The sequence below is a fragment of the Antennarius striatus genome, chromosome 21 (assembly GCF_040054535.1).
Source record: "Antennarius striatus isolate MH-2024 chromosome 21, ASM4005453v1, whole genome shotgun sequence".
NCBI lineage: Eukaryota > Metazoa > Chordata > Actinopteri > Lophiiformes > Antennariidae > Antennarius > Antennarius striatus.
In genome coordinates this window covers 7,761,037-7,786,925 of record NC_090796.1, presented here as the reverse complement: position 1 = coordinate 7,786,925, position 25,889 = coordinate 7,761,037, and the positions used below count along the sequence as shown (strand labels likewise).

The 25,889-nt window shown below is 41.6% G+C and overlaps 3 protein-coding genes across 11 annotated transcripts in view; all 3 read left to right on the top strand.

Annotated features, from left to right (window-relative positions):
- raraa (retinoic acid receptor, alpha a) overlaps positions 1 to 5,891 on the top strand; it is a 126,057-nt gene extending 120,166 nt beyond the window's left edge. For all 6 annotated transcript variants that reach the window (XM_068305103.1, XM_068305104.1, XM_068305100.1 and 3 more), the window contains 5 exons: positions 2,221 to 2,381; positions 2,458 to 2,634; positions 2,726 to 2,930; positions 3,066 to 3,224; positions 3,363 to 5,891. In XM_068305103.1, the coding sequence (XP_068161204.1) occupies positions 2,221 to 2,381; positions 2,458 to 2,634; positions 2,726 to 2,930; positions 3,066 to 3,224; positions 3,363 to 3,559 (899 nt within the window). In that variant the 3' untranslated portion in view covers positions 3,560 to 5,891. The remainder of the gene's footprint in view (positions 1 to 2,220; positions 2,382 to 2,457; positions 2,635 to 2,725; positions 2,931 to 3,065; positions 3,225 to 3,362) is intronic.
- Positions 5,892 to 7,638: 1,747 nt separating this feature from the next.
- On the top strand, positions 7,639 to 18,540 carry mki67 (marker of proliferation Ki-67). Of its 4 annotated transcripts, none has more exons than XM_068306271.1 (17): positions 7,639 to 7,769; positions 8,181 to 8,283; positions 8,684 to 8,765; positions 9,552 to 9,667; positions 10,349 to 10,427; positions 10,547 to 10,622; positions 10,986 to 11,630; positions 11,761 to 11,993; positions 12,081 to 12,870; positions 12,968 to 13,083; positions 13,315 to 13,492; positions 13,607 to 13,747; positions 13,884 to 14,617; positions 14,896 to 14,941; positions 15,141 to 15,224; positions 15,613 to 16,401; positions 16,596 to 18,540. In XM_068306271.1, the coding sequence occupies exons 2-17, from the start codon at positions 8,195 to 8,197 to the stop codon at positions 18,377 to 18,379; spliced, it is 5,982 nt and encodes a 1,993-aa protein (XP_068162372.1). In that variant the 5' UTR covers positions 7,639 to 7,769; positions 8,181 to 8,194; the 3' UTR covers positions 18,380 to 18,540. The 4 variants fall into 4 exon arrangements, with proteins under 4 accessions (XP_068162372.1, XP_068162373.1, XP_068162371.1 ...); XM_068306272.1 differs by having other exon boundaries at positions 13,604 to 13,747; positions 16,599 to 18,540; XM_068306270.1 differs by having other exon boundaries at positions 13,604 to 13,747.
- A 644-nt stretch (positions 18,541 to 19,184) lies between these two features.
- On the top strand, positions 19,185 to 24,929 carry tut1 (terminal uridylyl transferase 1, U6 snRNA-specific). The gene is made up of 10 exons (XM_068305519.1): positions 19,185 to 19,377; positions 19,542 to 19,732; positions 19,820 to 20,023; positions 20,327 to 20,441; positions 20,571 to 20,698; positions 20,781 to 21,007; positions 21,118 to 21,227; positions 21,553 to 21,675; positions 23,297 to 23,389; positions 23,461 to 24,929. Exons 1-10 carry the CDS (start codon positions 19,299 to 19,301, stop codon positions 24,579 to 24,581), a joined length of 2,391 nt encoding a protein of 796 aa, XP_068161620.1. The 5' UTR covers positions 19,185 to 19,298; the 3' UTR covers positions 24,582 to 24,929.
- Positions 24,930 to 25,889: the final 960 nt, after the last annotated feature.

Below are 25,889 nucleotides of genomic sequence, written 5' to 3'. Positions count from 1 at the left end.
ACACACACACATATAAAGACACTAACAGAAACTGTATTATCTGCACATTGCAGCTGAAATCCACCATGAGAACAAATGATGGAGTGATGGTCGTGTGTGAGTGTGTGTGTGTGTGTGTGTGTGTGTGTGTGTGTGTGTGTGTGTGCGCGCTGTCACAGGACGCCAGCTCTCGTAAATCGTATTTACACGATGAACACGTAACCGCAAACAATCCAGGATGCAAGTTCCTCCATTATCATTCATATTCTCCTAATACATTCTGAAAGATGCATTACTAGAAGTTAACATGCACACAGACGTCACCCGTAATAAAAAACCCAGCTACTATGTCTTTCATTTTCCCTCCCCCACTACGCCTCTGCCCCCTCCCCAACAAGTTATTGCATGTGGCAATTCGCCATGACAGATCGCCAGTCGTGCCTAATAGTTCTTTAATGACTTCATTAAATTGTGTTGTGCGGCTTATGATTGTGCTGCCAATTTTTCAATGTGGGTAATGTGTGGGCACTGGGGATGCCCCACTTATATTTGTGAATTAATTGGACATCAACAATGTTTCAGCCCTCCCCTCTTGGCAAACGGAACACTGATCCCCAATCAGCACCAAAAGCAGGGCTGGCCCAAATGTGTTCAGCAGCTTTGGGTAGTTTTAGTCAGGCGTTCCTCTGCTTTATAAGTCCTAATTAGCTCATTAATGGAAAAATAACTGGGAGTTATTTCAGTGTTTTGCTTGTTTTTGCTGTTTACAAAGCTTAGCCATAATAACATACTGGATAATTTGGGCAATTATCAGATTTCACTGCACTATTTTCTACTGCATTGCTACGTCTTTCAGTGACTAAGCCAACATGACTGCCAGCGAACTGTAGAGACATAATGTATTGCAGTGCTCTACCTGCACAGCAGGATCTTCATTTCTTCTTTTGTTGAGTCGTGCCAAGCAATAACACAGTGCAGCATCAGACGTCTACACCCCACCTTCCTCCTTGGCTTGTTCTCCAAGCAGGGAGGCCTGTCTCCAGGCTGATGGATGAGCAGTAGCACCAAGTAGCGCATCCCTCTCTGGCCCCGGGCCATGCCCCTCTGTCACAGACACTGATCTCCCATCAGCCTGAGCACTCTCACCCTTAATGGTCAGGGTTAGGATTAAGACAAGAAAATCTGATCTTAGGTTAGCAGCTGGGGGAAATTCAGGTACCCCAAGGGGAGAGAGAGAGATGCAAGAGTTGATAGAGATGAGTGCAGGAAAGTGGGATGATTTAAAGCACAAGAAACACAATTTGAAAAGAGGAGATTGTGTGGACTGGTGAAAGAACAAGGGAATAGAGCATGAATTGTATGATCAGGAGAGAGAGAGAGCTGGAAGGGTTTTTTTTCCAGCATGGGCTCAGCAGCCGAGCCCCTTTAAAACCATTAGAGGAGAGATATTTGTCATATTATGTTATTAGATTAGCCAGGACCCCTAATGAAAGCTGTGGCAATTTGTCAGCCTTATGGATTGCTCCATCCACCACTATTTATCAGCGAGCACCCCACCCGTCTCACCCCCACCCATAGCACGCACACACACACACACACACACACACACACACACACACACACACACACACACACACACACACACACACACACACACACACACACACACACACACACACACACACACACACACACACACAAACCCTTAGCTATACTGCACCCCAGTCTGGATGGGTTGGGGGGAAATGGATTGAGGCTGTAATGGGATTCCAATGCTAAACACCCCGCCTAGTGTTTTTGTCATTTGGGGTGAGCACACGATTCTCAGTCAGATCGCCCAGAGGAAAACCACGTTGGATTATTCCAAGGATTTTCCCCCCTCCCCCCATTATTACAGTGCTTCTTCGAAGAAGCTCTCTCACAACATTTATCTTGAGGCGGCGGATCAGAGGAGTGATGCTGTTGCTGCTGCTGCTGTGTGCTGCAGGCAGAGCATTCTCCCCCCACTGAGGACTTTGCATGTGATCTGAAAGGCAAATTAGCTTTTTGTCGCAGGTTCAAATCTGTTATTTTCTGAATATGTAATGACATTTATAATGTAAGGTTACAAGGTGTAGCTAAGGAACTGCTCTATTTAAATACATTTGAGGGGAGACCTTAAACTTGTCGTAAGCAAACGCTGAAAATTCCCAAGTCACATGAGTTGATTTTGTCTTCCCTTTGCCCCATCTGCCCCTGCAGCGGTGAGAAATGACCGGAACAAGAAGAAAAAGGATGAGAAAAAGCAAGAGAGCACAGAGAGCTATGTGCTGAGTCCTGACACAGAGGCAATGATCGACAGGGTCCGCAAGGCGCACCAGGAGACCTTCCCTTCGCTCTGCCAGCTGGGAAAATACACTACGGTCAGTAGTAACACTGTTAATATGTGTGTTCCTGTGCTGGTTTGTTTATGTCTAAAAAAAATGTCCCTTCCTCCAGACTAACAGCTCAGAAAGACGTGTTGCGTTAGACGTAGACCTGTGGGATAAGTTCAGCGAACTTTCCACTAAGTGCATCATAAAGACGGTGGAGTTTGCCAAGCAGTTGCCTGGCTTCACGACACTCACCATCGCAGATCAGATCACTCTGCTTAAAGCAGCCTGTTTGGACATCCTGGTAAGAGCAACGGCATTGCATTTCTTTGCCACTTATTTTAACTGATCATTAGAAGATCAAAACAAGAACTTGTTCTGTCTACCATCTCCAGATTCTCCGGATCTGTACACGCTACACGCCAGAGCAAGACACCATGACGTTCTCAGATGGACTCACGTTAAACCGAACCCAGATGCACAACGCTGGCTTCGGACCCCTAACCGACCTGGTTTTTGCCTTTGCCAACCAGCTTCTTCCTCTGGAGATGGATGATGCAGAGACAGGACTGCTCAGTGCCATATGTTTGCTGTGTGGAGGTACGACGAGTCTGTTTATTGAAGCCAATTAGAAATGTGAAAAAAGCCCATCACACAATCCTCTGCCTACTTTCATTACACCTCACCTGGTGACTAACTCAAATTATTTTGTCTGTACTTTGTGTTTTTCCACAGATCGTCAGGACTTGGAGCAGGCGGAGAAGGTGGACGTCCTGCAGGAGCCCCTCCTGGAGGCTTTGAAGATTTACGTGAGGAGGAGGAGGCCCCACAAGCCGCACATGTTCCCCAAGATGCTGATGAAGATCACTGACCTGAGAAGTATCAGTGCTAAAGGTCTGTTTTCTTTACTGTACTGTATCACATATCTCAGCTTCCTGTATTATTTAACAGCGTATAAAAGCAGAAAGGAATACCTAAAATATGTCTCGTCTGAACTTCACCCTTTGACATTTTTCTCCAATGTCTCTGTAGGAGCTGAGCGTGTCATTACCCTGAAGATGGAGATCCCTGGATCGATGCCTCCACTCATCCAGGAGATGCTTGAGAACTCAGAAGGTCTGGAAAGTGGAGCTGCAGGCAGCCGGCCCAGCGGTGCGCCCCCAGGCAGCTGTAGCCCCAGCCTGTCACCCAGCTCTGCCCAAAGCAGTCCAGCAACGCAATCTCCATAGTTGTAGCCCACCTTTTGATTTTTCCTCACAATGCTCTCAGTCTCCTCCTTTGACGTTCTTAAGAGGAGAGGAAAGGAGGAGGGGGCTTTCACCCTGACAGCTGAACACAGGAGAGTGGCGGAGCAAACGTCCTCCTCCACTATAACACAAATCCTCAACTCCTGATCTGCTTTCCCTCGCTGTGGAGTACCATCCTGATGTGGGGGGGGGGGGGGGGGGGACAGGCTAGGGCAACCGGCCGCCTCTGAGAGACCACACCGTAAACACTGCTGATGACTCATCTTCCACTTTCTACCTTCTACTCTACTGCTGCTCCTCCCTTCTCCAACTTTCTTCGAAATACTTATGACAACAACTCTAGAAGCAGTGGAGAGCAGTTTTGATTCGAGCCGAGAGTGGGTCCGGCGCCGTGGGACTAATATAGGAAAAGAACATTGCATACAGACAGACTTGACAAACACCAGACACTTTTTTTTTCTTGTACTCTGAGGCGGACTGCAAGCATGGGACTCCTATTAAGACCCCCTTCCTCATAGACTTTGGGTCTTTTCTCTTTTTTCAACTCCAACAGAACAGATTTCGTACAAAAGATATATGAATATATATAGAAAAAGTTAAGGAACTATTGTGACTGACATGTCCAGAACAGAATGCCAGGTGGAAAGGAGGACATGCTTTCTGAGATTAGAATTGTTGTACTCCTTCACTGTTTGAATCTTTTCATACCCTTTGAGAGACACATTTCAGTTTTATCACATTTGTACATTACTCTAATTAACAAAATGCAAAAGAACTTGAAATCTCTTGCCAATGTACACACACACACACACACACACACACACACACACGCAAACACACACACACACACACACAGAGACAGAGAAATGTGCACAGAAAACAAGTTGCAATGAATATCACCGACTATTCCAGGTTGGATTTGTTTTCCTTTTCTTTATTTTACTTCCAAGAGAATGGAAAAAAAATGATTGTATGAACTCAGTTGTATGATATGGTCACAGGTCCTTTCAAGAAATCAAATTAATGAAGATTCATTATTAAGGTGTATTTTAAGTAGCCTTTGAGTTTGTGTATATAAGCTGTATTCATTTCTTAAAAACTATGAAGAGTTTTAGGCTTCACCTGATTTAAAAAAAAAAACTTTTATGTGTTTTGTTTATAGGTTTGTGATGCGAGAAAAGACATTGTGAGCACATTTTACTGAAGGAAGTTCTTTCATGTTTTGTGACCTGCTAAATACTGGACAGACCCTTAACCAATCACTGGCTGTTCAGGATGTGGCTTTCACAAACTTTTTCAACCTCCTCACCGTAGACTTTTTGAAAGATGTTTTTTGAATACAGTAGATGACAAAAGTAGCACTCCAGTTGGGGCAGAGCTTTTTGGCCTTGTAGCAGAAAGAAATGATTCTGAAAGTGATGAGCTAGAAGCACCTGTAGCCTGCGGGGTTCAAGTGTGCTGTAGCAGCTCATCTTCAAAGACAGTTCAAATGTGAAGAATGGTGTACATACACACTGTATTAAACACAAGTGATTCTGAGAAGTCTCTGAATGGATCAATAATCTGCAGTGGATGGGAAAAGGCTAGATTGTACGAATCCCTCTGCTCCATCAGCGGTCAGGCAAGTGAATGTCCCAAATGTGATGTTTGTCAACTAGGTTCCACAAATCTCCCCATGACAACCTGTGGTAGAAACAGTACGTGACTTTTTGCCAGATCCAGGGCATCTTTGAACCCTGAGACTCACTTTATGCCAAAACGCCTTCACAGACAATACACTCATCATCAAGACCATCATTACTGTACACATACCAATGTCTCAGGAAGGAATCATTTTGTGTGCTTGGCCTGTTCTATGTACATGTTCTGTGCTGCACTTCCTAACCCTCCTGTCGCGAATGCACACACACATATACACACACACATATACATACTCTTCTGCTACTGAGCCCCTGAATCATTCTTCAGTCACTCATTTTTTTTCGGCCTAGCAGACCAGGACTTGTGTGGAGAGACGCTGACCCTGACCCCACAGCGTTATGACATAGGATGCCAGTGTGGAGTCTTTCCTAGTTTTTTTTGTTGTTGTGTTATTTTTATTTGTACGGTCAAAGCTGCTTTCATCATTACGGACTTCACCTGTCCAGATCAGCGCACAACTTTTCCCTCCACAGCTAATTTGGAATAGCAACGGACACATCTTCAGTTTGAGAAGTATGTTGCGATTTTGTCAAGATTAAGTGACTTTGGGGAAAAAAAAACAAAACAACAAAAAAAAAATCAAAAATAAAAGCAACATTTAATAATTATTAAATGTGTGGTGTTGTTGTCTTGTGTCATTCTTTCATTCTGACTTCAGTAGACTTTTCCTATGCATCAATATAAAAAAATCAAAGGTTAGCGCAAAGTTTCGTAACTTATTATGTTTGTAATGAAAGTATTTCAAGAAGATATTGTTAAAGTTTTGCCCATCTCTTTGTTTCAGTGTTACACAATCTTTCTTTAAATGTTGACTTAAAGACAACAATGATGCCAAGATAAAGTAATAATCACTTGATCATTTGGACAAGGCAAAGTTAGACAAATCTGTACATGACTTTAAGAATATAATTGATTGGTTCCAGAATTGCTGGCACTTTGACAACTGCTGTCTTGTCTTTCCCATCATTAAAAAAGGTCGTCAAAGCAAGCTGCACAGAATATCATTTAGTACAATTAGTTTTCTCAAAGATGATGTATTCATAGAGCTACTTTGAGAACATATTATTTTGTAAGTACTGTACTGACAAAATCATTTGTTTTAGAACAAAAGAGGCACCTTTAAATGATAACATGAACAATGGCTCTATTATAGTTTGCTGCCTCAGTAGCCAACCCAACCATTACAGTACATGGAATATCAGTACCTTGTAAATTGAGTCAGTTTTGTTTGGAACTTGCCAATTTAATCAATTACGCCAATGCTGTTTCTGCAATGAACTGTCAAAATGTTAAGATCTAACATGACTATAGACAGAAACAATGTGTTCTCGGCTCATCTATCACTATCTGGTTGGGGATGCCCACCAAACAAGACAGGAAAAGACTACAACAAACTCAGGACAGCACAAAGAAGTAAAAGGTGCCAAACCTGCCCTACCTTCAAGACTTCATGTCCAGAATCAGGAACATTGGATGGAGATGCCAACGCAGACCCATCACACCCTGAACATAGACTGTTTTACAGTCACCTCAGACTCCATGAACACAGCCTCGTCATAGAAAAAGACACCACAGGAATACTTGCTTCCGCAGAGTAGAAACTGAATTACGATAATAATAAACGTCCTATTCTAAGACCTCAGAGACAGATACTACTCTCAGATCAGAAAGAGCTAGTAACACCTTGAAGAACTGGCTAATGAACACAAAACTCTTTACAAACACACTGCAACGTTTTGAACTGCTGTAACAGAAAAAGAGCTTCGCCTATTGTCAAGCCAATAAAGACGGTAAACTGCAAGGACGTACACACTATACAAACGGTCCAGTATAAATAGAGAACATTTCAAACAGGAATAAAACGATATTTAAAACATCACTGTATCATATATTCAACTATTTACTTTTAGTTTCATTTTGTTGTCATAATTATCCATTATTTGAACGCACATTGTCAATTTAAACATATGCTGTCTACGTAGTGTCAATAAAGTTTGGTGAATTGAATTGGAACGCGTACCGCCCTCTCAACGACAGAGTGACGTTTAAACCAATCGCATTTGTTCGCGCGGAATTTCAAATATTTTCAAATCAGTGTCGCTTTACTGACGTGGTATTGTTCCGCTAAAATTATAAACAAAATAGATCCTGGTGCGTAGGCAACGTTACAGTTAATTTAACCAGTCAAACGGAACTCTAACACAATGATATACGAATGACATCAAACATTTTATTTAATTCGTGTGTTTACTCCAGGTAATTGTGTATATGTCCGTGTGTGTGTAAGTACAGCGTAGTGATACAACAGGGTCACGACTGTAGGTGCTACGGAGGACAAATGAGTGCTTACGTTCGCCGTCGTTCGTTGTAGAGTAGTTCATTTATGTCGTTATGTTAGCAGTCTGATTTAATAATTAAATATCTCTTCGCTACATTCCAGTAGACGTTTATGGATTTTCAGCATTCAACGCGTCTTTGAACAAACTTTCAGGTAAGACTACAATGCATGTGTTTCCTTTTAAGCTTCATTTCGGTCGACTTTAAGCAAACTCCCCGTCAGTGTTATAAATTTCATTCAAAAGCGCAGTTGCTAATATTTTTATTTCGATGTGCGTCACTGTTAAGCGTATAGACTCGTTATCGAGACACAATTGACGGGTCGTCAATGTTACTGTTTCATAAAAATGAACATAGTTTTGCAACAATAGTGTCAAATTAAGCGAAGTTTTTAACACAGGAGTCACTAACCAATAGAAATCCTGATTTGTCTCACATTTTACCTTCCGTGTAGCTGTTTCTGCGTGCTGTCTACTAATGTTAATGCTATGTATGAAACATTTAATTGATATCGTCATGGTTTCTCCAGCTCTTTAGTTCCATTTTGACGCCTGTATTTTTCCAGGTAACATAACGAAAATGCCATTACATGGGAAAATAGTCGTGATTAAGAGAAGCGGAGGAGATGGGACAGAGTTTCCTCTTACAGCAACATGCCTATTTGGAAGGTGAGCCCATGTAATTCACGAGATCTTAGGTAGATTTGTGACGTTTACTTGTTAAATATCCTCGTATTATTTTCATGGTTACTCCGTAAATAGTAGCATACAGACCTCATGGTTAAGGATCACTGAAAACAAATGTATGTGCTATGTTTATGCTAACATTTACCGTGACGTACAGACCCTTGAGTTTGATGGAGCTGCATATATAAACCCTGCTGGTGTGGAGGCGGGTTATATATCACTGACGTCACCTCTGCTCGTGTCCTTGGATGAAGCACAACTGACTTCATTCAAACCTTCAGTCCATATGTTCACTATACTAAAGGCTCTTTGAACGCATCACCATTTAGATTTGAACGTGTTTCATTACTTTTTTTGTAACATTAATTCGTTCTCTTTGCAGGAAGCCTGACTGTGATATTCGTATTCAGCTTCCTCAAGTCTCCAAAGAGCATTGCAGAATTGACTTGAATGAAAATAAAGAGGTAATGACTCCTTGGGAATGTGACATTAACTTAATTCTAGATGTCCTTTAAAGTTATTTTTGAATTGTAACTACTGACTTCTTTCCCTGACATTTAAATGTATAGCAGCCTCTTCTGATTTTCTATTATGTGCCCTGGGGTGCTGGATCACACACAGACCACTGTAAATCAAGCTGACACCTGATGCACTGTAACCTGTCTACCTGTGTCTGCACAGTGTTATTGCATGTATTCCCCACTCTGTATGTGCATAAAAGAGTACAACATTTGGAGAAATGGACATTGCTATTAAAACAAAGACAGAAATAGTGCATAACATTTACCAAATTAGATTTTTCTGAATTTGTAATGAGGTTTTCAAAATGTTGGCTGACTAGTTTAGTGATTCTGCAACAATCTTGATGCTTTTGTGAAGAAGTTAGAAAACATTAATGCTGGATTTGTGTTTTGAATCCAAGTACTTAGATCCTCAAATGTGTAATCAATGCATATTGGCCAGATTATGTTTTGCACTGTGCTTGTGATCGAATCAGGACCGAAGGGCTGATAGTGCTCGGAAATAGCATCAGCAGCATCTGTTTAAGTGTCTGCATACGTAAAAAGTTCAAGGGAAAACAGATGAGATCTTAATATGCTAATTAATGGCCTCATTTGTTCTAAGCTAACTTTGCTGTTGACAACAACTGCCATTTCTATGTGAAATACATCCTTGTGGATGTAAAGCTGGCAGTCATCTGCCACTTAGCAGTACTGTGTTTTTAGATCATTTCTTTTTGCTTCTCTCAGGTTATTTTGACAAATTTGAGCTCAGTGAATCCAACTCGTGTCAATGGAGAAGTTTTGCAGCAGTGTGAGCGACTGAAGCATGGCGATGTGATAACAGTTATTGATCGTTCTTTCAGGTGAGTAGGAAGAGAACAAATTTTAGTAATCAGGGCATCAGGTTGGACCTTGAAGCATGTGAAAATAAACCTGTTTTGTACACAGATCTTGCTGGATTCTACCAGTGTTGAATCGGTTGACATGAACCTGTTGTCACTGGAGACATTTCTTTTGTTCTTTTGTACTTTTAACTGACAAACCAGGGAATTGTGGATTAACTTCAGGTTATCACACATTGTACATATTGTCCATGCATGTCACAGGACACAGCAGTAATATCAGTGAGTGAACCCTCTTCAGAGCTGTCTGCTCTGATTCTGTTATGTAAATTTATTTGGATGCTTTCCCATTTTTTCCGTTTTTCAAAAATTCTTTTGAGATATTTTAAGGCTTGTTTGTTCGTGTGTTATGCTTTTTCAACATTAGCTCTTTAAAACTTAATTTTAAGCTATTGAGTGTTGTGGATTTTTTTTTTGGAACTGATGAAAAAGGTAACTCTTGGAATTTATTACTAGGGACTATAGTTTACTTCTGTGCCTCAATGAAAACTTAGGATGCACTAGTACCACCAATGTAGTGTTAGTCTGACCTTAAATTAAAATAGTATTACAGTTCTTTTTGAAGAGTTCATAACCTCAACACAAGGAAAATGAGACGTTAGCATTAAAAGCGTGACACTGGTTTTGCATTTGGTATTTCAGATTTGAGTACCCACCAGCACCAACACCAAAGAAAAGGAGGTCTTCAACAGGAACCAAAACTGAATCCTTTAAAGTACCGGTAATTGCTTTATTTTTTCTTAACTTCTAGAGCATTGCGGCCTCACCATCATGTTTAACTGTGCTGACACTCCCCTGAATTTCATTATGAAAGTGCTGATGAAAGCTTTTTATGCCTAGGTTCTTCAAGACCAGCAAGTTGGAGAAACTGTCACCACTGAGGCAAAAGAAAAGAGCTCCGCTGAACTTACCACAGGTAGGACTATGTGACTGTTCTGGTTTAGCTGAGGGATTTAGTGTACTTTCAGACCTTCCTGACCTGCTTAGCAGCTGTGGGTTTGGAATTAAAGTAATATGGTACAAATTGTTGCTCTTAACTATGTATGGAGCTACTCAATTTGTCCCAAGAATTTTTTGGCTCAGCTGAACCTGGTGTACTGTAAAAAGTTGTTGTCTCTTACCAAATGCTGGTTGCTTTTCATGCAATGGCTTTTGCACTTCATCAATACTGAACTCTACAGGACATGTGTGAAAATGTTTTTTTAGGTCCAAGTATTAGACTATTCTATCAAGACTATTCTATCAAGTCTAATATTCTGATTTAAAAAATCTTCCATAGAAAGTCGTTTGAAAGATGGAACAAACCATGACAACATTCAGCGATCCCTGGAGAAAATGGAGGCAGTGGAGTCCAAGAAGGATGACAGTCCTCTGCAAAGCAAGACCACCTCACCTTTCAATGATTTGTATCAAATGATCAAACAATCTCTGGATGTCAAGACGCCTCGGAAATCTTCTGCAAGTCTGCTTCAAACACCTACTTCAAAGTTTTGTACTCCAAAACCTGTTTCAGTCAAGAAAATTGGTGGAAGGTCTGTGATGTCTACAGAAGATAAAACCACTCCTAAGAAGGATGAATCTAAAATCTCATCTGCAGCTGATGAAACTAAAGGGCAGGTTAAAATGATAAGTAATATGGTCCCGACGTCTGTTAAGAAGCAACGGAAGTCCTTCCCGGTTCCCTCGCTTGAGATGACTGGAACCGAAGAAGAAAATGCTATCAAGACTGAGGCAATTTCACCTCAGAAAACAAGGCGTGCGACACCACAGAAGTTCACTGTGTGTGAGGTTGTAGAGAAAGTTTCTGCTCAAACACCTAAGTCACCTGTGAGAAGGAGAAGCAAGGAGATGAAGGACCAGGAAAACACAACAGTGGTTAGTTGTGTAAAAGAATCAAAAAGCAACTCAGGGAAAGCTGAAAAGGGTAATCAATACTGTAATGTTTCTGTTTCACGTTTTTTAACATGTTAAACTAGTTAAGACGTTTAATGGAATTTCTAGCAATATGTTCATGATGCAAATGTTTTCATGATGCAAATGTTTTCATTTATTAGTGAACCAGATGTCCAAAAAGCGCAAAAGTGGAGAACTTTCGGCCGACTTGCCCACACAACAAATGAAGAAGAAGCGGGTGTCCTTTGGAGGTCACCTGAGCCCTGAATTATTTGACAAACGACTCCCTCCTGACTCTCCGTTAAGAAAAGGTGCTGCCCCACGAAGAAGCTTGTGCCTGCTTAAACCCAAGCAGTCTGTCCTCAGACGAGCATCAGTCATTGGATTGCTGCAGGTACTACTAGATTGGATGGTAATAGTTATTTTTAATCCAATACAATTGTTATCCATCATAATCTCAAAATGAATTTTGATTTTGTAGGAGCATTCAGATGGTCACAAAGTACATAGTCCAGCAAAGACAAGGACTCCATCACCAAAGAAGTCATCTAGTGTCAAGAATCCCAAGACTCCATCACCAGTAAAAAAGTCACCAAAATCCAAGCCATCTTCTCCCAAGGCTGCATCTCCTGCAAAGAAGTCAGCGAAACCTAGCACCCCTTCTCCCAAGACAAATACCCCTGGAAAGAAATCGCCAACATCCAAGAAGCCTTCCACCAAGGCAGAAACTCCTGAAACAAAACAGAGGACCCTTTCTCCCAAGGCAGTGACTCCTGGACCAAAATCACCAAAAGCGAGGACCCGTACTCCCAAGGCCACGACTCCTGGAACAAAATCGCCAAAACCGAGCACCCCTTCTCCCAAGGTCGTCACTCCTGGAAAGGAATCACCAAAATCTAAGACCTCCTCTATTAAGGCTACATCACCTTCCTTGAAGTCCAGAATCCAATCCTCAGAATCAAGCCGTCCTTCTCCAACAGGAAAGTCTCCATCTAGAAATAAAGCAGAGACTCCGAAAGTCAATGGACATGTAACACCAGGAGTCCAGACACCAACAGTAAAAGGGCGTTTCTCTGTGTCATTGATCAACACACCATCTCCAATTGTTGAACATGCCACTGCTGACCAGGTGCCCTTAGTCACTGTAACTCCTAAAATGCCACTGAGGAGGAAGAGCATGAAGAGCACCTCACGGAAAACTCAAAGTGTGAGGAAGAGTGCATTGAAAGTCATGTGCAGGAGAAGTGGAATATCACGAGGATCTATGAAAGGTATGCAAGGCCCCGAAATCTTTGTTTTTTCTAGTGTAATTTGACAGTATTCAATGAAGGCAAGATATCTGAGTTGTAACTAATTCTTTTCTTTCAGCCTTAAGTTCGTGGGCAAATATTGTGAAATTTGGACAAATGAAGGCTCAAGTGCATGCTCCAGCTAAAAAAGTTATCACCAAGAAGACAACAAAGAAGGCTGTACCCAAACCCCAGGTACAGATAATATTTAGCATTTGCTGAGTACCTCTGTGATAAAAATGAAATTTTTAAGCTGGTCTTACATCAACTGTATCTTGTTGAACCTGAAACATATTATAATCTGTGTTTTCCTGTTTCGTACTTGTTTTTAATATCAATTTTTTAAAAATCCAATGTACTCCTTCCTTACTTTCATTTTTCAGTATTTTAAATGCTATATTGACAATGTTTTTTTTAATCTCTTAGACTCCTGCAAGAAAACTCAATGGCCACGCCAGCACTGGACATGCAGAGTCTCCTCTCACCATTGTAGTGGGAAAAGCTCATCAGAAAAAGGTTGTTCATTCAACTGGTGCTGTACCAAGACTGGTAACCAACACGGCATTCCTTAAAAAGAACATGAAAATGGACGTGGATTTGACTGGTATTTACTTCTTGTTTCTTCTATTCCAACAAATGACAATACTGTACTTGTGTTTGGTAATGCACGGTGGACTTCAGTATTACACTTGCTGAGCTGGTGTTGTGTTTCCAGGAGTTTCAGAAATGTTTAAAACACCTGTAAATGAAAAGAAGAGGAGATCTGTAATCAATGACAACAGTGTCATGAAGACACCGCTGGGAGATCAGGTCACATCTGGGATTGACCCATCAGTTCTGAACACACCAGAGGAGCCAGGTAAAATGTGTTGGATTGTTGCAGAAGCCACCAAAGCTTTAGATCTATAGACATTAGTTCTTAATAGTCAAGAGTACATAGTGTGTCCTGCTGCATTACTGAATTGGCATTAATGAAAAGTTGGGGTTTTTTATAGGTGAAATGACTGTCTCGCCACTCAGCGTTTCTTCTACAGTAAAAGACAAGAAGTACAACAGCGAGGCTGTCCTACGCCTCTTTAACGGAGATCAAGAATCAGTTTTCAGTGACATCCCAGCAGTCCTGGAGACTTCTTCTGATTCTAGTGAACAGCGATGCTCAGATTTGAAGATCACCTCTGCACAAACTCCTAAACAAAAACCAGAATTACCAGATTGTCTGACTGGAGTGAAGAGGATCATGAAGACCCCAAGACAGAAGGCTGAGCCTGTCGAGGATTTGAGAGGAAGACTTCTGAAAACTCCTAAGCAGAAACCAGAACAGCAAGAGTTCCTTTCTGCAATTAAGAAAATATTTGAAACCCCACAACAAGAGGCTGAACCCCTCCAAGACATCCAAGAAAAATTTCTGGAGAAAGACTTATCTGAGGAGACACACTTAAGAAGTTCAGCTGTGGAGAACTCCCCATCAGACTGTCTCTCTGGTGTCAAGAGATTAATGAAGACACCAAAGGAGAAACATGCCCCAGTTGAAGACATGTTTGGTCTGAAGAGGCTCCTGAAAACTCCCAGAGAGAAGACTGAACCTGTGGAGGACAACTTTGGAATTAAGAGACTTCTGAAATCACCAAGAATACTGAAGAATAATGCACCCGAGGAAGATTTTGAGGGACTTAAGGAGCTTATGGAGGAGCCATCAGCTGATCCCACAGAAGAACTGGAGATAAATGCGGTAATGATAAAAACATTGTAATGTATAGCTTAAACAGAAGAGCAATGGCAGAGCAATCATTATTTTTAATTATCAACAAATATATTTTAAAAATTGATACAGGCCAAAATCAAAGTTTTACTGTTATACTATATCGGTACTGTATTATCTGTGTGTCATGCTGTCAACATTAAATTATGTTAAGTCGAAAGATCAAGATATTTGTCCTGGCTTCATAGTGGAATTGTTTTATTTTAAAATAATAATCATGGTATTTTGTTTTTCTTTATTTTTAACAGGTTGACGATCAAACGCGTCTGGATTGCGGTGGATTCATTGCAAAAGGTTAGTTGGTTTTCAACTTGAAAAAGTGTGGAGATTGTTAGTCATCCCGGTCATGGAAGATCTGTGCTGGATGTAGTCAACACAGACATCCCATTAGAGGATTGTTGAGTAATGAATGTCATTAGACAACTCGTGCAAGTTATATTGTTTTGATAAGATGCTTATATTTATGGATTTCTTGCCTACTTTCCATATACAGAACTAGATTTTGCCCTTGAGGAGCCACAAGATGATGTGCCATCAGATATGAATGATAATGTTTCCCAAATTGATATGCAAGAAAGTAAGTTCAGTGGTATTTACATATTTAATTTGTTTAGTTTGCTAATGACGAATCGTCAGTTACCCAACATGAAAACATGCACTTTTGGAAGTTATGTCGCTCTTTTTAACCTTCACTGAGATTTTATGGAAAATCTGCATGACTGCACATTAAAATAAATGTCTTAGTTAAAGAAGTGGTGGGGATTTTTTCTTGTTCCAAAGTTGCGGAAATGCCTGAATTGTGGAACATTGATATTAATCATCATTGTACTGAGGCATAGAACACAAAAGACTTCATAACAAAGAATTCACAAAGGTTTTACCTTTTCTAAGGAGTTCCATTGTAAAAATGTGTCTGAGATTTGTTGCAACAATTTCACAAACTGAAAACTTTGTCTTTATTTTAGAAGTTGATGCAGATGAGGTTGATGGTAATGACCACTTACGAGAGCAGCCAAATGGACGAGATGAATTATCACCTGCCATAGAAGCTACCTCTCCAGCAGCAATAGATGAGAATTTACCTACCGAAGAAACAAACGTGGACACAAGAGAAGACCATCAAGTGGATCCAGTAGAGGAGATTGTACCTGAAGAGCTTCAAGTGGATCCCGAGGAGCAGGCTACACCTGAAGAACAAGCTGAAATGGAACCTGCTACTGGCAAAGTCACAGAAATTGACACGACTGCTGATGATCTTGGCGATGAAAAAACATCTGTTCGAAGTAGAAGGGGTAAAAAGTTGGAATCAAAATCCACAAAGAAGCAGGGAGCAGAAGAACATCCAGCAGACCGTGTTGTCCCTGCTCTGGGTCGAGCAAGAAGAGCAAAGAAAAATGAGGCTACAGCACCACCCACTGTCAGACAAACATCAAGACGCAGAAATTTAAAGACTCCTGAAAGCGCCGATGCTGAGCTCACTGTTGAGAAAAATGTCTCTTTGGTTTCCAACTTTGTCCAAAAGCCAAAAACAGGGAGAAATGCCAAAAAATCTTCTGATACTGCAGTGGCTCAAGAGATTGCTCCTGAAAATATTCTAGAGCCTGAGAATGTAAGAACTCCAGGTGATGTCACTGTGGAGACGGCCGTTTTAAAGCCCAAAAGAGGGAGAAGATGTAAACAACTTGAAAAATCAGAGCCAGAGAAGCAAGATGTGCCTCAGAGTGATGAAGTTCCCCAAGCTAACATGCCCAGAGGTTTGTCATCTTTTCCTGTTTTTGACTTCTTTTTGATTTACTTGTATAGCCTGTATGAAGAAAGTGGTAGGGCAAGCAGCACAAAACCTGTGTTTTACAACATTCATTAGTGAGACTACATTTTCATTAATAAGAATATCTGTAGTTGAAAGCTGAACCACTCTAAACATTTCTTACTTTTGTTTTCTGAACAGAAGCAGATGCAGACAAAGTTTCCAGTGGCCAGTTGGAAGAGTTGTTGAAGAGTGTTGAAAAGAAATCTGAGGCCATGAAAACAATTCCTCAGGTACCTGAAGCTGGGAGTCTACCTGAAGTCGAGACATCCGCTTGCAATGACACAAAAATAGAAGCAGCTACTGTGCAGGAGAAATCTGTTCGAGGCAGAAAAGCAAAAGTGGTGCCATCTAAACCAGATGAGGATGAAGAGGTGAATGAACAGTCTGATGCTCCTGTTGTTCTTGCTCTAGTTAGAGGAAGAAGAGGGAAGAAAGTTGAAGCTACAGCAATGCCTGCAGTCAGACAGACCACAAGAAGCAGAAATGCAAAGTCACAAGAAAGCATCTCTAATCATCAACCTGAAGTGGTTCCAGAGAACGTTTTGGAAACGACACAGGACACTGAGATTACCTCAGAGACTGTGAGCGACCAGACATCTCCAGTCAAAACTAAAAAGCAAGATGAGTCTGCCTCTACAGAGAAAACTGGCATGAGGACCACTAGAGGACGAAAAAGAAAAATGCCTGCTGAACCAGTTGAGTCAGACCAAAATGAAGCTGTAAGTGAAGAGAATCCTGTGACTGATGCACCCATTCAAAAGTCTGTTCCTTCTGTTGGAAAACCCAGAAGAGGAAGAAAGCCGATACCTGACAATGCTGAAAAAAGTGAGCCAGCAGAGAACACAGTTGTTACTGTGGAGACCAAGCAGGACCCCCAACCACCAGTCAGAGCCAAAAGAGGAAGAAATGCCAAAGTGGAAGAGGAGAAGCTGGAAATCAGTGACACAACTACTTCAGTTGAGATTTCAAAATCCCAAGAGCCGGTCAAAAAACTGAGGAGAACCAGGAAGACCGAGCAAAACCATGTAGAACAGAGTGAAATCCAAAACGTAGAAGTGGTTGTTGCTGAAGCTCCTGTTGTTGCTGAGCCACTGAAGACGAATGAACCAGCTGTCACAGCTCCAAGGACCACAAGAGGAGGGCGAAGGCTGAAGAAAAGCCCAGAGAGTGAAGTTCTTGTCAAATCCACTGAGGTCAGTGAGGTCTCTGCTGCCAGCTCCACAGATAAACACAAACCGGGTAGGAGAGGAAAACAGGTTGCTGATGAAGATCCTGCTGCAGAAGGAAAGGAAAAACCTAACCAGGAACTGAAGACTGAAGAGAAAAACGAGGAAGAACCTCCACTCATTAAATCTAGCAGAGCTAGGGGGTCAAAAAAGGTTCTTCCTGTAGCTGTTCCAACAAAGAGAGCCCGCCGAGGTGTATCTCCTCCCCAAGAGGAGACCAATGCAGCATCCTCAGGCCTCATTTCAGAGTCCGCATCGGTCGAGCCTGGCAAAAGGAGAGGACGACCAGCAAAGTCTGTAAAAGATGTCACAGCAACCACTGACAAGACAAATCCCACTGAAAATCAAAGCGAGGTTAAAGAAGATGCACAAAAATCCAAAAGATCTGTCAGGTGGAAAAATAGCCTTGAAGTCTTTGAGATTGTAAATGCAACGCCTCAAAAGCCAGCTCGAGGTAGGAAGTCAAAACTTGAAGACCGAGTTGACATGAAAAGCCAAAATGCATCGAAGAACACCAGCAAAACTGAAGAGGATCTCTCAGAAGAAGTTGCTGAAGCTCAGCCTCCCAAGCGAGCAAGGCGAGGGTCGAAGGCTGTTTCTGAAACCTCAAACAAAGACGAATCCACAAACAGAGTGAAAAATATTGAGGCTGAGCCACAGCCAAAAATACGGAGAGGGAGGTCAGCAAAGAAATAATCAGTTGTTTGTTTTTTTCCTTTTTATTGTAACACTGTTTTTACTTCATTTTTATAAACTGCCAGTTTTAGAAAGTAGTTTTATTGAATCTTTTACAAAATGTTGCACTGTTTTTATACAACAGCTGTTTACTTGTTCAGGGGAAAAAGTGATTATTAAAATTTTTCTATTGTGGAAAAAAAGTGTCTGTCTTAATGTCCATGTCTTTGGTTTACTCTTGATACACATGACGTTAAAATGCTGATATTTGATTAAATCATAATTAAAGCTTTACAGATTCTGATCTGGTTACAGGACTTCACCATTTTTATGTTTTTGTCAGCTGCTTAAAGCAAGACTTGGGAAAAGATTTCCTGCTATGTCCAACTTTGTTAGTGTAGTTTTTAAGCTAAAACCAGATTCAAGTTTAAATAATTTGCACAAACATTTCTAAGAGGAGTGAACAAGTATGACTGGTATTATATGGCTTTTAATCATCAAATTTGGCCTCAAACGTGAATTAATCGTTTTCGTATCCACACGGACCAGCATTATCAAAGTGCTCCATTTTATGTACTAGAAACTTGACTACTTATAGTACAGTAATTGTAAAGGAGACGTGAAAACAAATAATTGTTCCGGCGTGACAATTTCTCCACACTAGCGTAGGTTAAGATTACTTTTAAAGGGTAACCAATATTATTTTTTTCAAAATATCAGCTAAAACATCCAAGGAAATTAAAATGCCCAGCACCAGGAACGTTTTGAAGCGGAACTTGTGGATGAAGCGGAACAACACGGACACACTTTAGAGACGGACACGAAACGTAGAAAGTACGCTGGAGGGAGATTTGATGGTCGCGTGGACTTCACTCGGCCTCATAGTTATGTTTATTTGATTGTTTATTGACTTCTTGTTTTTGTCGTATATTTTTAAATCATGGAAACAGACGGAGACACGATAAAAAACACGCCGACGGGGTTTCGTTGTACTCTTTGTAACGTCAGCCTGCCCAACCGTAAGCTACTTTTTGACATGTTTGGAGCAGTAAGATAATATTCCATTCTGATTAAGTAGTTTATTTATGTTGATGGACGTCTCATTGTTTGTTAGCTCAGTAAATCACACACCTGAAGATGTGGTCGATGTCTTATCACGTGCACAACTGATCATTTCCTGCAGAGCCAAGCTTGGATCAGCACGTCAAAGGAAGGAAACACCAGACACTGAGTTCGGTGCGGGCTACCAGGAAGATCCAGGAGGAGCACAGCGTGTTTGTCAGTGGAATCAAACCTGATGTCTCTCAGACTGAAATATCAGAGTACTTCCAGCAATTTGGGCAAGTCTCTGAGGTTATCTTGGATAAAAACAAGGTTGGTCAGCTGGCACCAGTAGTCAGTGTGATGGAAGTGACTGCTGAACTCCACTGTAGAATGAATTGCTTCACTTTTCACTCACAGGGAGTGTACGCCATCGTGCAGTTTGATGAGACCCACAGTGTGAAGGCGGCGTTGTCCTGTGTTGAGCATCAGATGAAAGGCTTGAAGCTGAGTGTCAAACCAAGAGAAAAGAAGGATTTCAAGTTGATCCCTAAGAAGAAGAACATCCCGGATTACCAACAATTTCTTGACTATCTGAAACCGCAGCTGTGTCAGTTGATGTCTGTAAGCATCCTGTTGACAAATATAAAGCCTGATGCCAATAAAAGGGTTCCGAAAGGATTAGAAATTGATTTAGAGGCCCGTTGGCTGGTAAAGTGGATTCGTTCTGTAAATAATCTCAGTATTGTTATTTTCTAATAACATAACATTGTGTTTTTTATATTAAAATAAATGGCAAATAATATACTAATCAATGGTAATGACACATACTAACTGATAGAAATATGTCCTGGAGAACAAACACATAGATGAGTATATAATTGGAGCTTAACATTGAAAGGTTAAAGCGGTGCCCTTTCTCCTCAGGTGGATGAACAGATGAGGTACGTAGTGGAGCAGTGTCAGCTGGGGGAACATGAGACGGAAGCCCGAGGCTTGTTGGTTCAACTCCTGCAAGAGGTTTTTGTGGAATTTTTCCCAGGTGATCATTTTAGACACGGAGAAAGATCTTTTGAGCCATCTTGAAATTTTTTTTCTTGCGTGATGATAATTGTGGATAAGTATAGTCACAGATCATCTTTAATTTGGGATATATTTGCATGGGTTGCAGACAGCCAGATTCTGCCGTTTGGTTCATCTGTCAACACTTTCAGCATCCAGTCCTGTGACTTAGACCTCTTCCTGGACCTGGAAAACACCAAGGTTTTCCAAGCACAGGCAAAGTCCGCCACTGAGACGGTCAGATAGTTTTAACATATACAGTCTTTTAATTCGACAAGATGAACTGCAGGGTAACTTCAAATTTCCCCTCTTTCTTCAGGTAGGGGAGGGCACGTCAGATGACGGCCGGTCTGAGGACTCCATCCTGTCTGATATCGACTTGACAGCTGCCTCTCCTGCAGAGATTCTGGACCTTGTGGCAACCATCCTGAGACGCTGTGTCCCCGGCGTCCACAAAGTCCATGTGGTCAGCAATGCTCGCGTTCCTGTAGTCAAGTTCCATCACAGCGAGCTGAAACTGCAGGGGGATATCACCATAAACAACAGGTCAGCAGGATGGTTTTCAGTTTTCTTGACTGTCAAGTGTTAAAATGTGGTGAGATAGTTTTATCTTGCATAGAATTACAGTAAATGTTGTCTCCTGAATCTCTCTCCAGGCTTGCAGTAAGGAACACCCACTTTCTCCAGCTGTGTTCGGGAGTGGAGGACAGGCTGAGGCCTCTGGTGTACACCATCCGCCACTGGGCCAAGCAGAAGCAGCTGGCTGGTAAAATGAAATTCTTCACCTCTGACTGTGTTCTGGATGTCTTTGGACAGGTTGTTGTTTAGTATTTCGGTCAGCAGATGTCAGTAGAACTTTACTGATTGTGTCTGTTTTTAACCCTGATGGAAGGAAAATGATGACATTTAGTAATTATTATACCCTTTAATGGCACAAGAACAATTTTAAATTGCTAAGTGATGTTACAAATAGAGAAATATTTTACACTCGGCTTTATTACTTGGCAGAGAACCAGACCTATGCCATAAAGCGTTATAAAAACAGGGCTACTTGAATGTTTTCTGTCTAACATGTATTGTGTGACTTGCAGGTAATCCCAGTGGTGCTGGTACGCTGCTCAATAACTATGCTCTGACACTGCTGATCATCTTCTTCCTGCAAAACTGTGACCCACCTGTCCTCCTCACAGTCGCCCAGTTCAAGGAGTTGGCCTGTAAGTTCTCCATCGCTCCTGTTCTAAATGATCCAAATGATCAGTGTTGTCTTTTTATTTTAAATCTCTACTACATTTCTGTCAGGTTTGGGTATTTAAAGACGTGCTTTTACCAAACGTCTCTAAATGTAGGATTAAATACAAGGCGTCGTCACATAAGAACTTACAGTAAGAACTGACTCATTCATACATGTATATACAGCACATGTACATGTATACACACAGAGTCTCTGATATCAATTATCAGCCAAAAAAAAAGAATAATCCCACGCACAGGATGATTTGGTGAAAAAAATGCCTTCAAATGTAAATATCAATGTTTAGGAATCTCGGATGTAATTTCAGATTTCAACAATTTCAAACATCACCAAAGCATAAATGGAAACCGTTGGAAAAGAGCATAATCTGTGCACGTGTGTGGTACGTTTGTGGAACAAAGACATTTTGGAAAAGATTTTCTGGAATGAATCTCAATTTAAGTCTCAATTTCAGTTCAGTTTAACAGTTCAGTGTGTAAAGTCTTTGAAATACTTTTTTAAATTAGTCATTTACTTTGTCTGTTACAAAAAAACGCACCAGTACAGTGGTACCTCTACTTACAAAATTAATTGGTTCTGGAAGAAATTTCGTAAGTAGAAAATTACATAAGTAGAGATGTTTTTTCCATGCAAATGCCCTAATCTATTCCAAGCCCCCCCAAAATTCAGACATAAATGTTTTATTAAGCATAAAAATACATCAAAACATGTAACAAATGTAAACATGTAACAAACATGTTACGATTAGATTATTACACAATAAATGAGTTGTGCATAACATAAAAAACAAAGAATAAAGAATAAAAATGATGGTCATTTAGCTTTTAACTGCTGTCCTCATTGTTTTTTGCCCTCTTTGGTTCATACGCTCCTATCTCACGATGCCGAACAACAGAGTGAAATCCAGTCCTCCTTTTGAACTTCTCCAACCACCCACGCGATGCCTTAAACTCCTTTAACTTCCTTTTGTTTTAATAACGTGGCGCTTGTAGATACATTACGGCCATATTCTTTGGCGAGATCAACCAAACGCATCCCTTTTTCATGCTTTTCTATCATCTCTTACTTTGTACAGACAAAAAAACTCTTTACTTCGTCTTTTCTTTTCCTCTTTTCTCTATCACTTTCTTAGGATTCATAGTGAATACTCGAAAAGTTGATATATTTACGTAAAACTATCAGAACACGTCATGGGTCGAGGGCCGAATGACGAGGACGCTGCATAGACACCTATGCAGCGTCCTTAGCCAATGAGAGACCTCCTCATTGGCTAAGAAGAGGTCCCTTTTAGCCAATGGGATGCCAGGATGCTAGGTAATAGCCAATGGAAGAGCAGCTATAAGAATGTTGCGTTCAGGAACCTTTGGGAGCTGCGAGTATCAGCCCATACTGTATTTTTTCCTTTCGTAACTCGAAATTTGTTTCGTATCTAGAGGTAATATTTTCCTGTTGAGGCATTTTGTAAGTAGAAAATTTTGTAAGTAGAGACATTCGTAAGTAGAGGTACCACTGTATAATTTTTCTGTCATTTTAATATGATTTGTGACAATATTTGTTGATGGACCTGGCGTTTGTTTTTGCAGGTGAAGAAGAGGAGTGTGTGATCGAGGGCTGGGACTGCACCTTCCCCAGTCAGCCGGTTTCAGTCCCCCTCAGCAAGAACACACAGGACCTCTGTGAGTGACAAGAAACACTCGTGTTGTCAGTCACCTGAAACCTAACGTTTTGGTGTGTTTTCTCCCTCCAGGCACGCTGCTCGCAGGCTTCTTTTCCTTCTATTCACAGTTTGACTTTGCCAGTAGTGTGATATCTGTCAGGGACGGGCGTACTCTCCCAATCACTGATTTTCTGGGCCAGAATGAAGAGAAAAAAGCCATGCATGAGACACAGCCCACCACGAGCCCTCACCACAGTCCAAAACTGGGGCCCCTGAACCTATTGGACCCCTTTGAGCTGTCGCACAACGTCGCTGGAAACCTGAACGTGCGTTCTGTGCTCAGCTTCCAGAGGGAGTGCCAGGAGGCAGAGAAATACTGCCGCAGCCTGCAGTACAAGCGTAAATCTGCAAAGGGGAGGTCATGGGGGCTGGTGTGCTTGTTTACCCCCAGTGGGGAGACCCCATGTGCAAAAACAGAGCAGCTGACCATCAGCATCCCCTTCAAAGTGGAGTCTCTCCCTCCCTCGCTGCAGGACCAGCTGCGTGCGACGGGAGACGGCTTCCGACTGCTGTGGTTCCAGAAGGTTTGCTGCGCCGTGGAGGGAGTCCTGCAGCGCGTCCTCAGGTGTCACCTGACTCCATCCACAGATGGCGTCTTCAGCGAGAACTCAGCCATGGATGCCGTCAAGAACGTCGTCTTCAACGTATCAGTAAACGACAGCTGTGAGATGCCGGAGCCCCAGAACGATGCCAGCCCTCAGAGAGCAGCTTTGGTCGGTTCCAAAAGGTCGCTGTCCCCCAGCGGCGATGAATCCACGTCGCCGCAAGGCAAAAAGCCAAGACGAGCAAAAAGAGGAAAGCCTAAAGTCCCTCAGTGGAACTGTGTGCAGAAGCACATGGTGTGGGCCGGCAGGAGGAAGGTGAGGCGGGAGCTGATCAAAGATACCGACTCGAGGCCGGAGGGAAGCTGCGTGGAGCTGGAGTCCCAGGTCACCGCTCACATCGTTGAAAAGGAGATGGAGATTAAGGAGCCCCTGGAGTTCAGGGTTGAGCCCCAGATGGTGGGTGGGACAGAAAGCTCAAGGGCAGAACTCAAGTTGGTCCCGACCAACGACAAGACGGGAGTTTTTCACGACTTTTTTCACTTCCTGCAAACCTTCTTACCAAAGATGGTGGAGACGATGCTGGCAGAAGAAAGGGGTGAAGCATAAGTAGGACTGGTTTCAGGAGTTTCTCCATCAGATCCAACAACTAGTCGTTGTTTTTCTGTTTCGTATGAATAAAGGATGTCACTAGTGCATCTATTAAACCTTTAGAGAGAAACACAAGGTTGTAACTTTGGTTTATTCTTGACCAGGCAACACGTTTTTGATATTTTTATGTTTTTGTATGCTTGTGAGTTTGTTAAAAATAAAATATCGAGCAGGGGTTTTTGTTTTAAGATGTAGCTTGGTTTTAAGAGAATTTCTGTTTCAAATCCTTTATGAGGAGGCTTTCACAGATATTTAGTGTGCGCAGCATCTGATGTCATCTTCAATAAAACACCTTGATGAAACTTGCCCACGCTGCAAGTGTTATTGATCAGATAAACCAGTGTTTGTTCTTTTATGGAAATTAACTTTAATGTCATATTTTATAATAAAGAAGCAACAATTGTAGTTTGACTCGGCTGCACCATCGGGAGCCTTAGGGAGGGCCTTTGACCCAGTTGTTGGTCATGTGGCTGAGACGGATGGGAGTAATTACACAAGCAGGCAGACTGCTTTATTATAGGAGGCCAAGAAGGAGCCGAGGGATTCACGGAGCTTTTCTCTGCTGATTAACATCATTCATCTTGTGTTATTAGACAACCAAGAATTAGAGGATGATGGCGTGTTAGATGATCTACCACACCTAAACATCATGCTAGTAGGTACGAATGACAAACTGTTGAGGCCAGAAACAAGATTGTACAAGATCTAAGAAATCAGTGCAGTTTGAAGTAATAAAACAGCAGCAAAGTTAAGACACATCAAATCAGCAAAATTAACATGAAACGACTTGAAAGATGGATTCTTTAGCTGAGCTTTAGCAGAATGTCTCTGGTGATGGTGACATTTGAGTGGACTTTGGTCTTAACTGAAATAACACAAAATGGATTATTATAAATCCAAGCTTGGAAAAAAAGTAACTTCACCTCTCCATATACATGTGTTGTATAGAGACAGTTTCCCCTAAACCTTCATCATATTTAGATGTTCTCTTAAAAAACAACACCACGGTGGGTTCAGCCCACTGCCACGCTAGTCTTACCCCGACGCTGACAGGTGGGGAGAGAGCAGCTGTAGAAAAGTTTTTAACTTCTGTTCCCTGATGGAGAAGAATGAGCACCGAGTCATCAACAAAAGGGAGCAGGTTCAACTGGCAGTCATGTGGATTCAAGCAGCAAATATTGTGCTCTAATACATTTAAGTTAATTATTCTTACTTGACATTCCATATTCTGCAACGCGGACGCCACACGTGGTTATGCTGCTGGTG

Excerpts from the sequence above, each read along its gene's own strand:
- mki67 (XM_068306270.1), top strand. The coding sequence starts at position 8,195 with ATGCCATTACATGGGAAAATAGTCGTGATTAAGAGAAGCGGAGGAGAT. Across the intron at positions 9,668-10,348 it reads GTTATTGATCGTTCTTTCAG|ATTTGAGTACCCACCAGCAC; the intron begins GTGAGTAGGAAG and ends TTGGTATTTCAG. Across the intron at positions 15,225-15,612 it reads CCAAATTGATATGCAAGAAA|AAGTTGATGCAGATGAGGTT; the intron begins GTAAGTTCAGTG and ends TCTTTATTTTAG.
- tut1 (XM_068305519.1), top strand. The coding sequence starts at position 19,299 with ATGGAAACAGACGGAGACACGATAAAAAACACGCCGACGGGGTTTCGT. Across the intron at positions 21,008-21,117 it reads GATATCACCATAAACAACAG|GCTTGCAGTAAGGAACACCC; the intron begins GTCAGCAGGATG and ends ATCTCTCTCCAG. Across the intron at positions 21,676-23,296 it reads CCAGTTCAAGGAGTTGGCCT|GTGAAGAAGAGGAGTGTGTG; the intron begins GTAAGTTCTCCA and ends TTGTTTTTGCAG.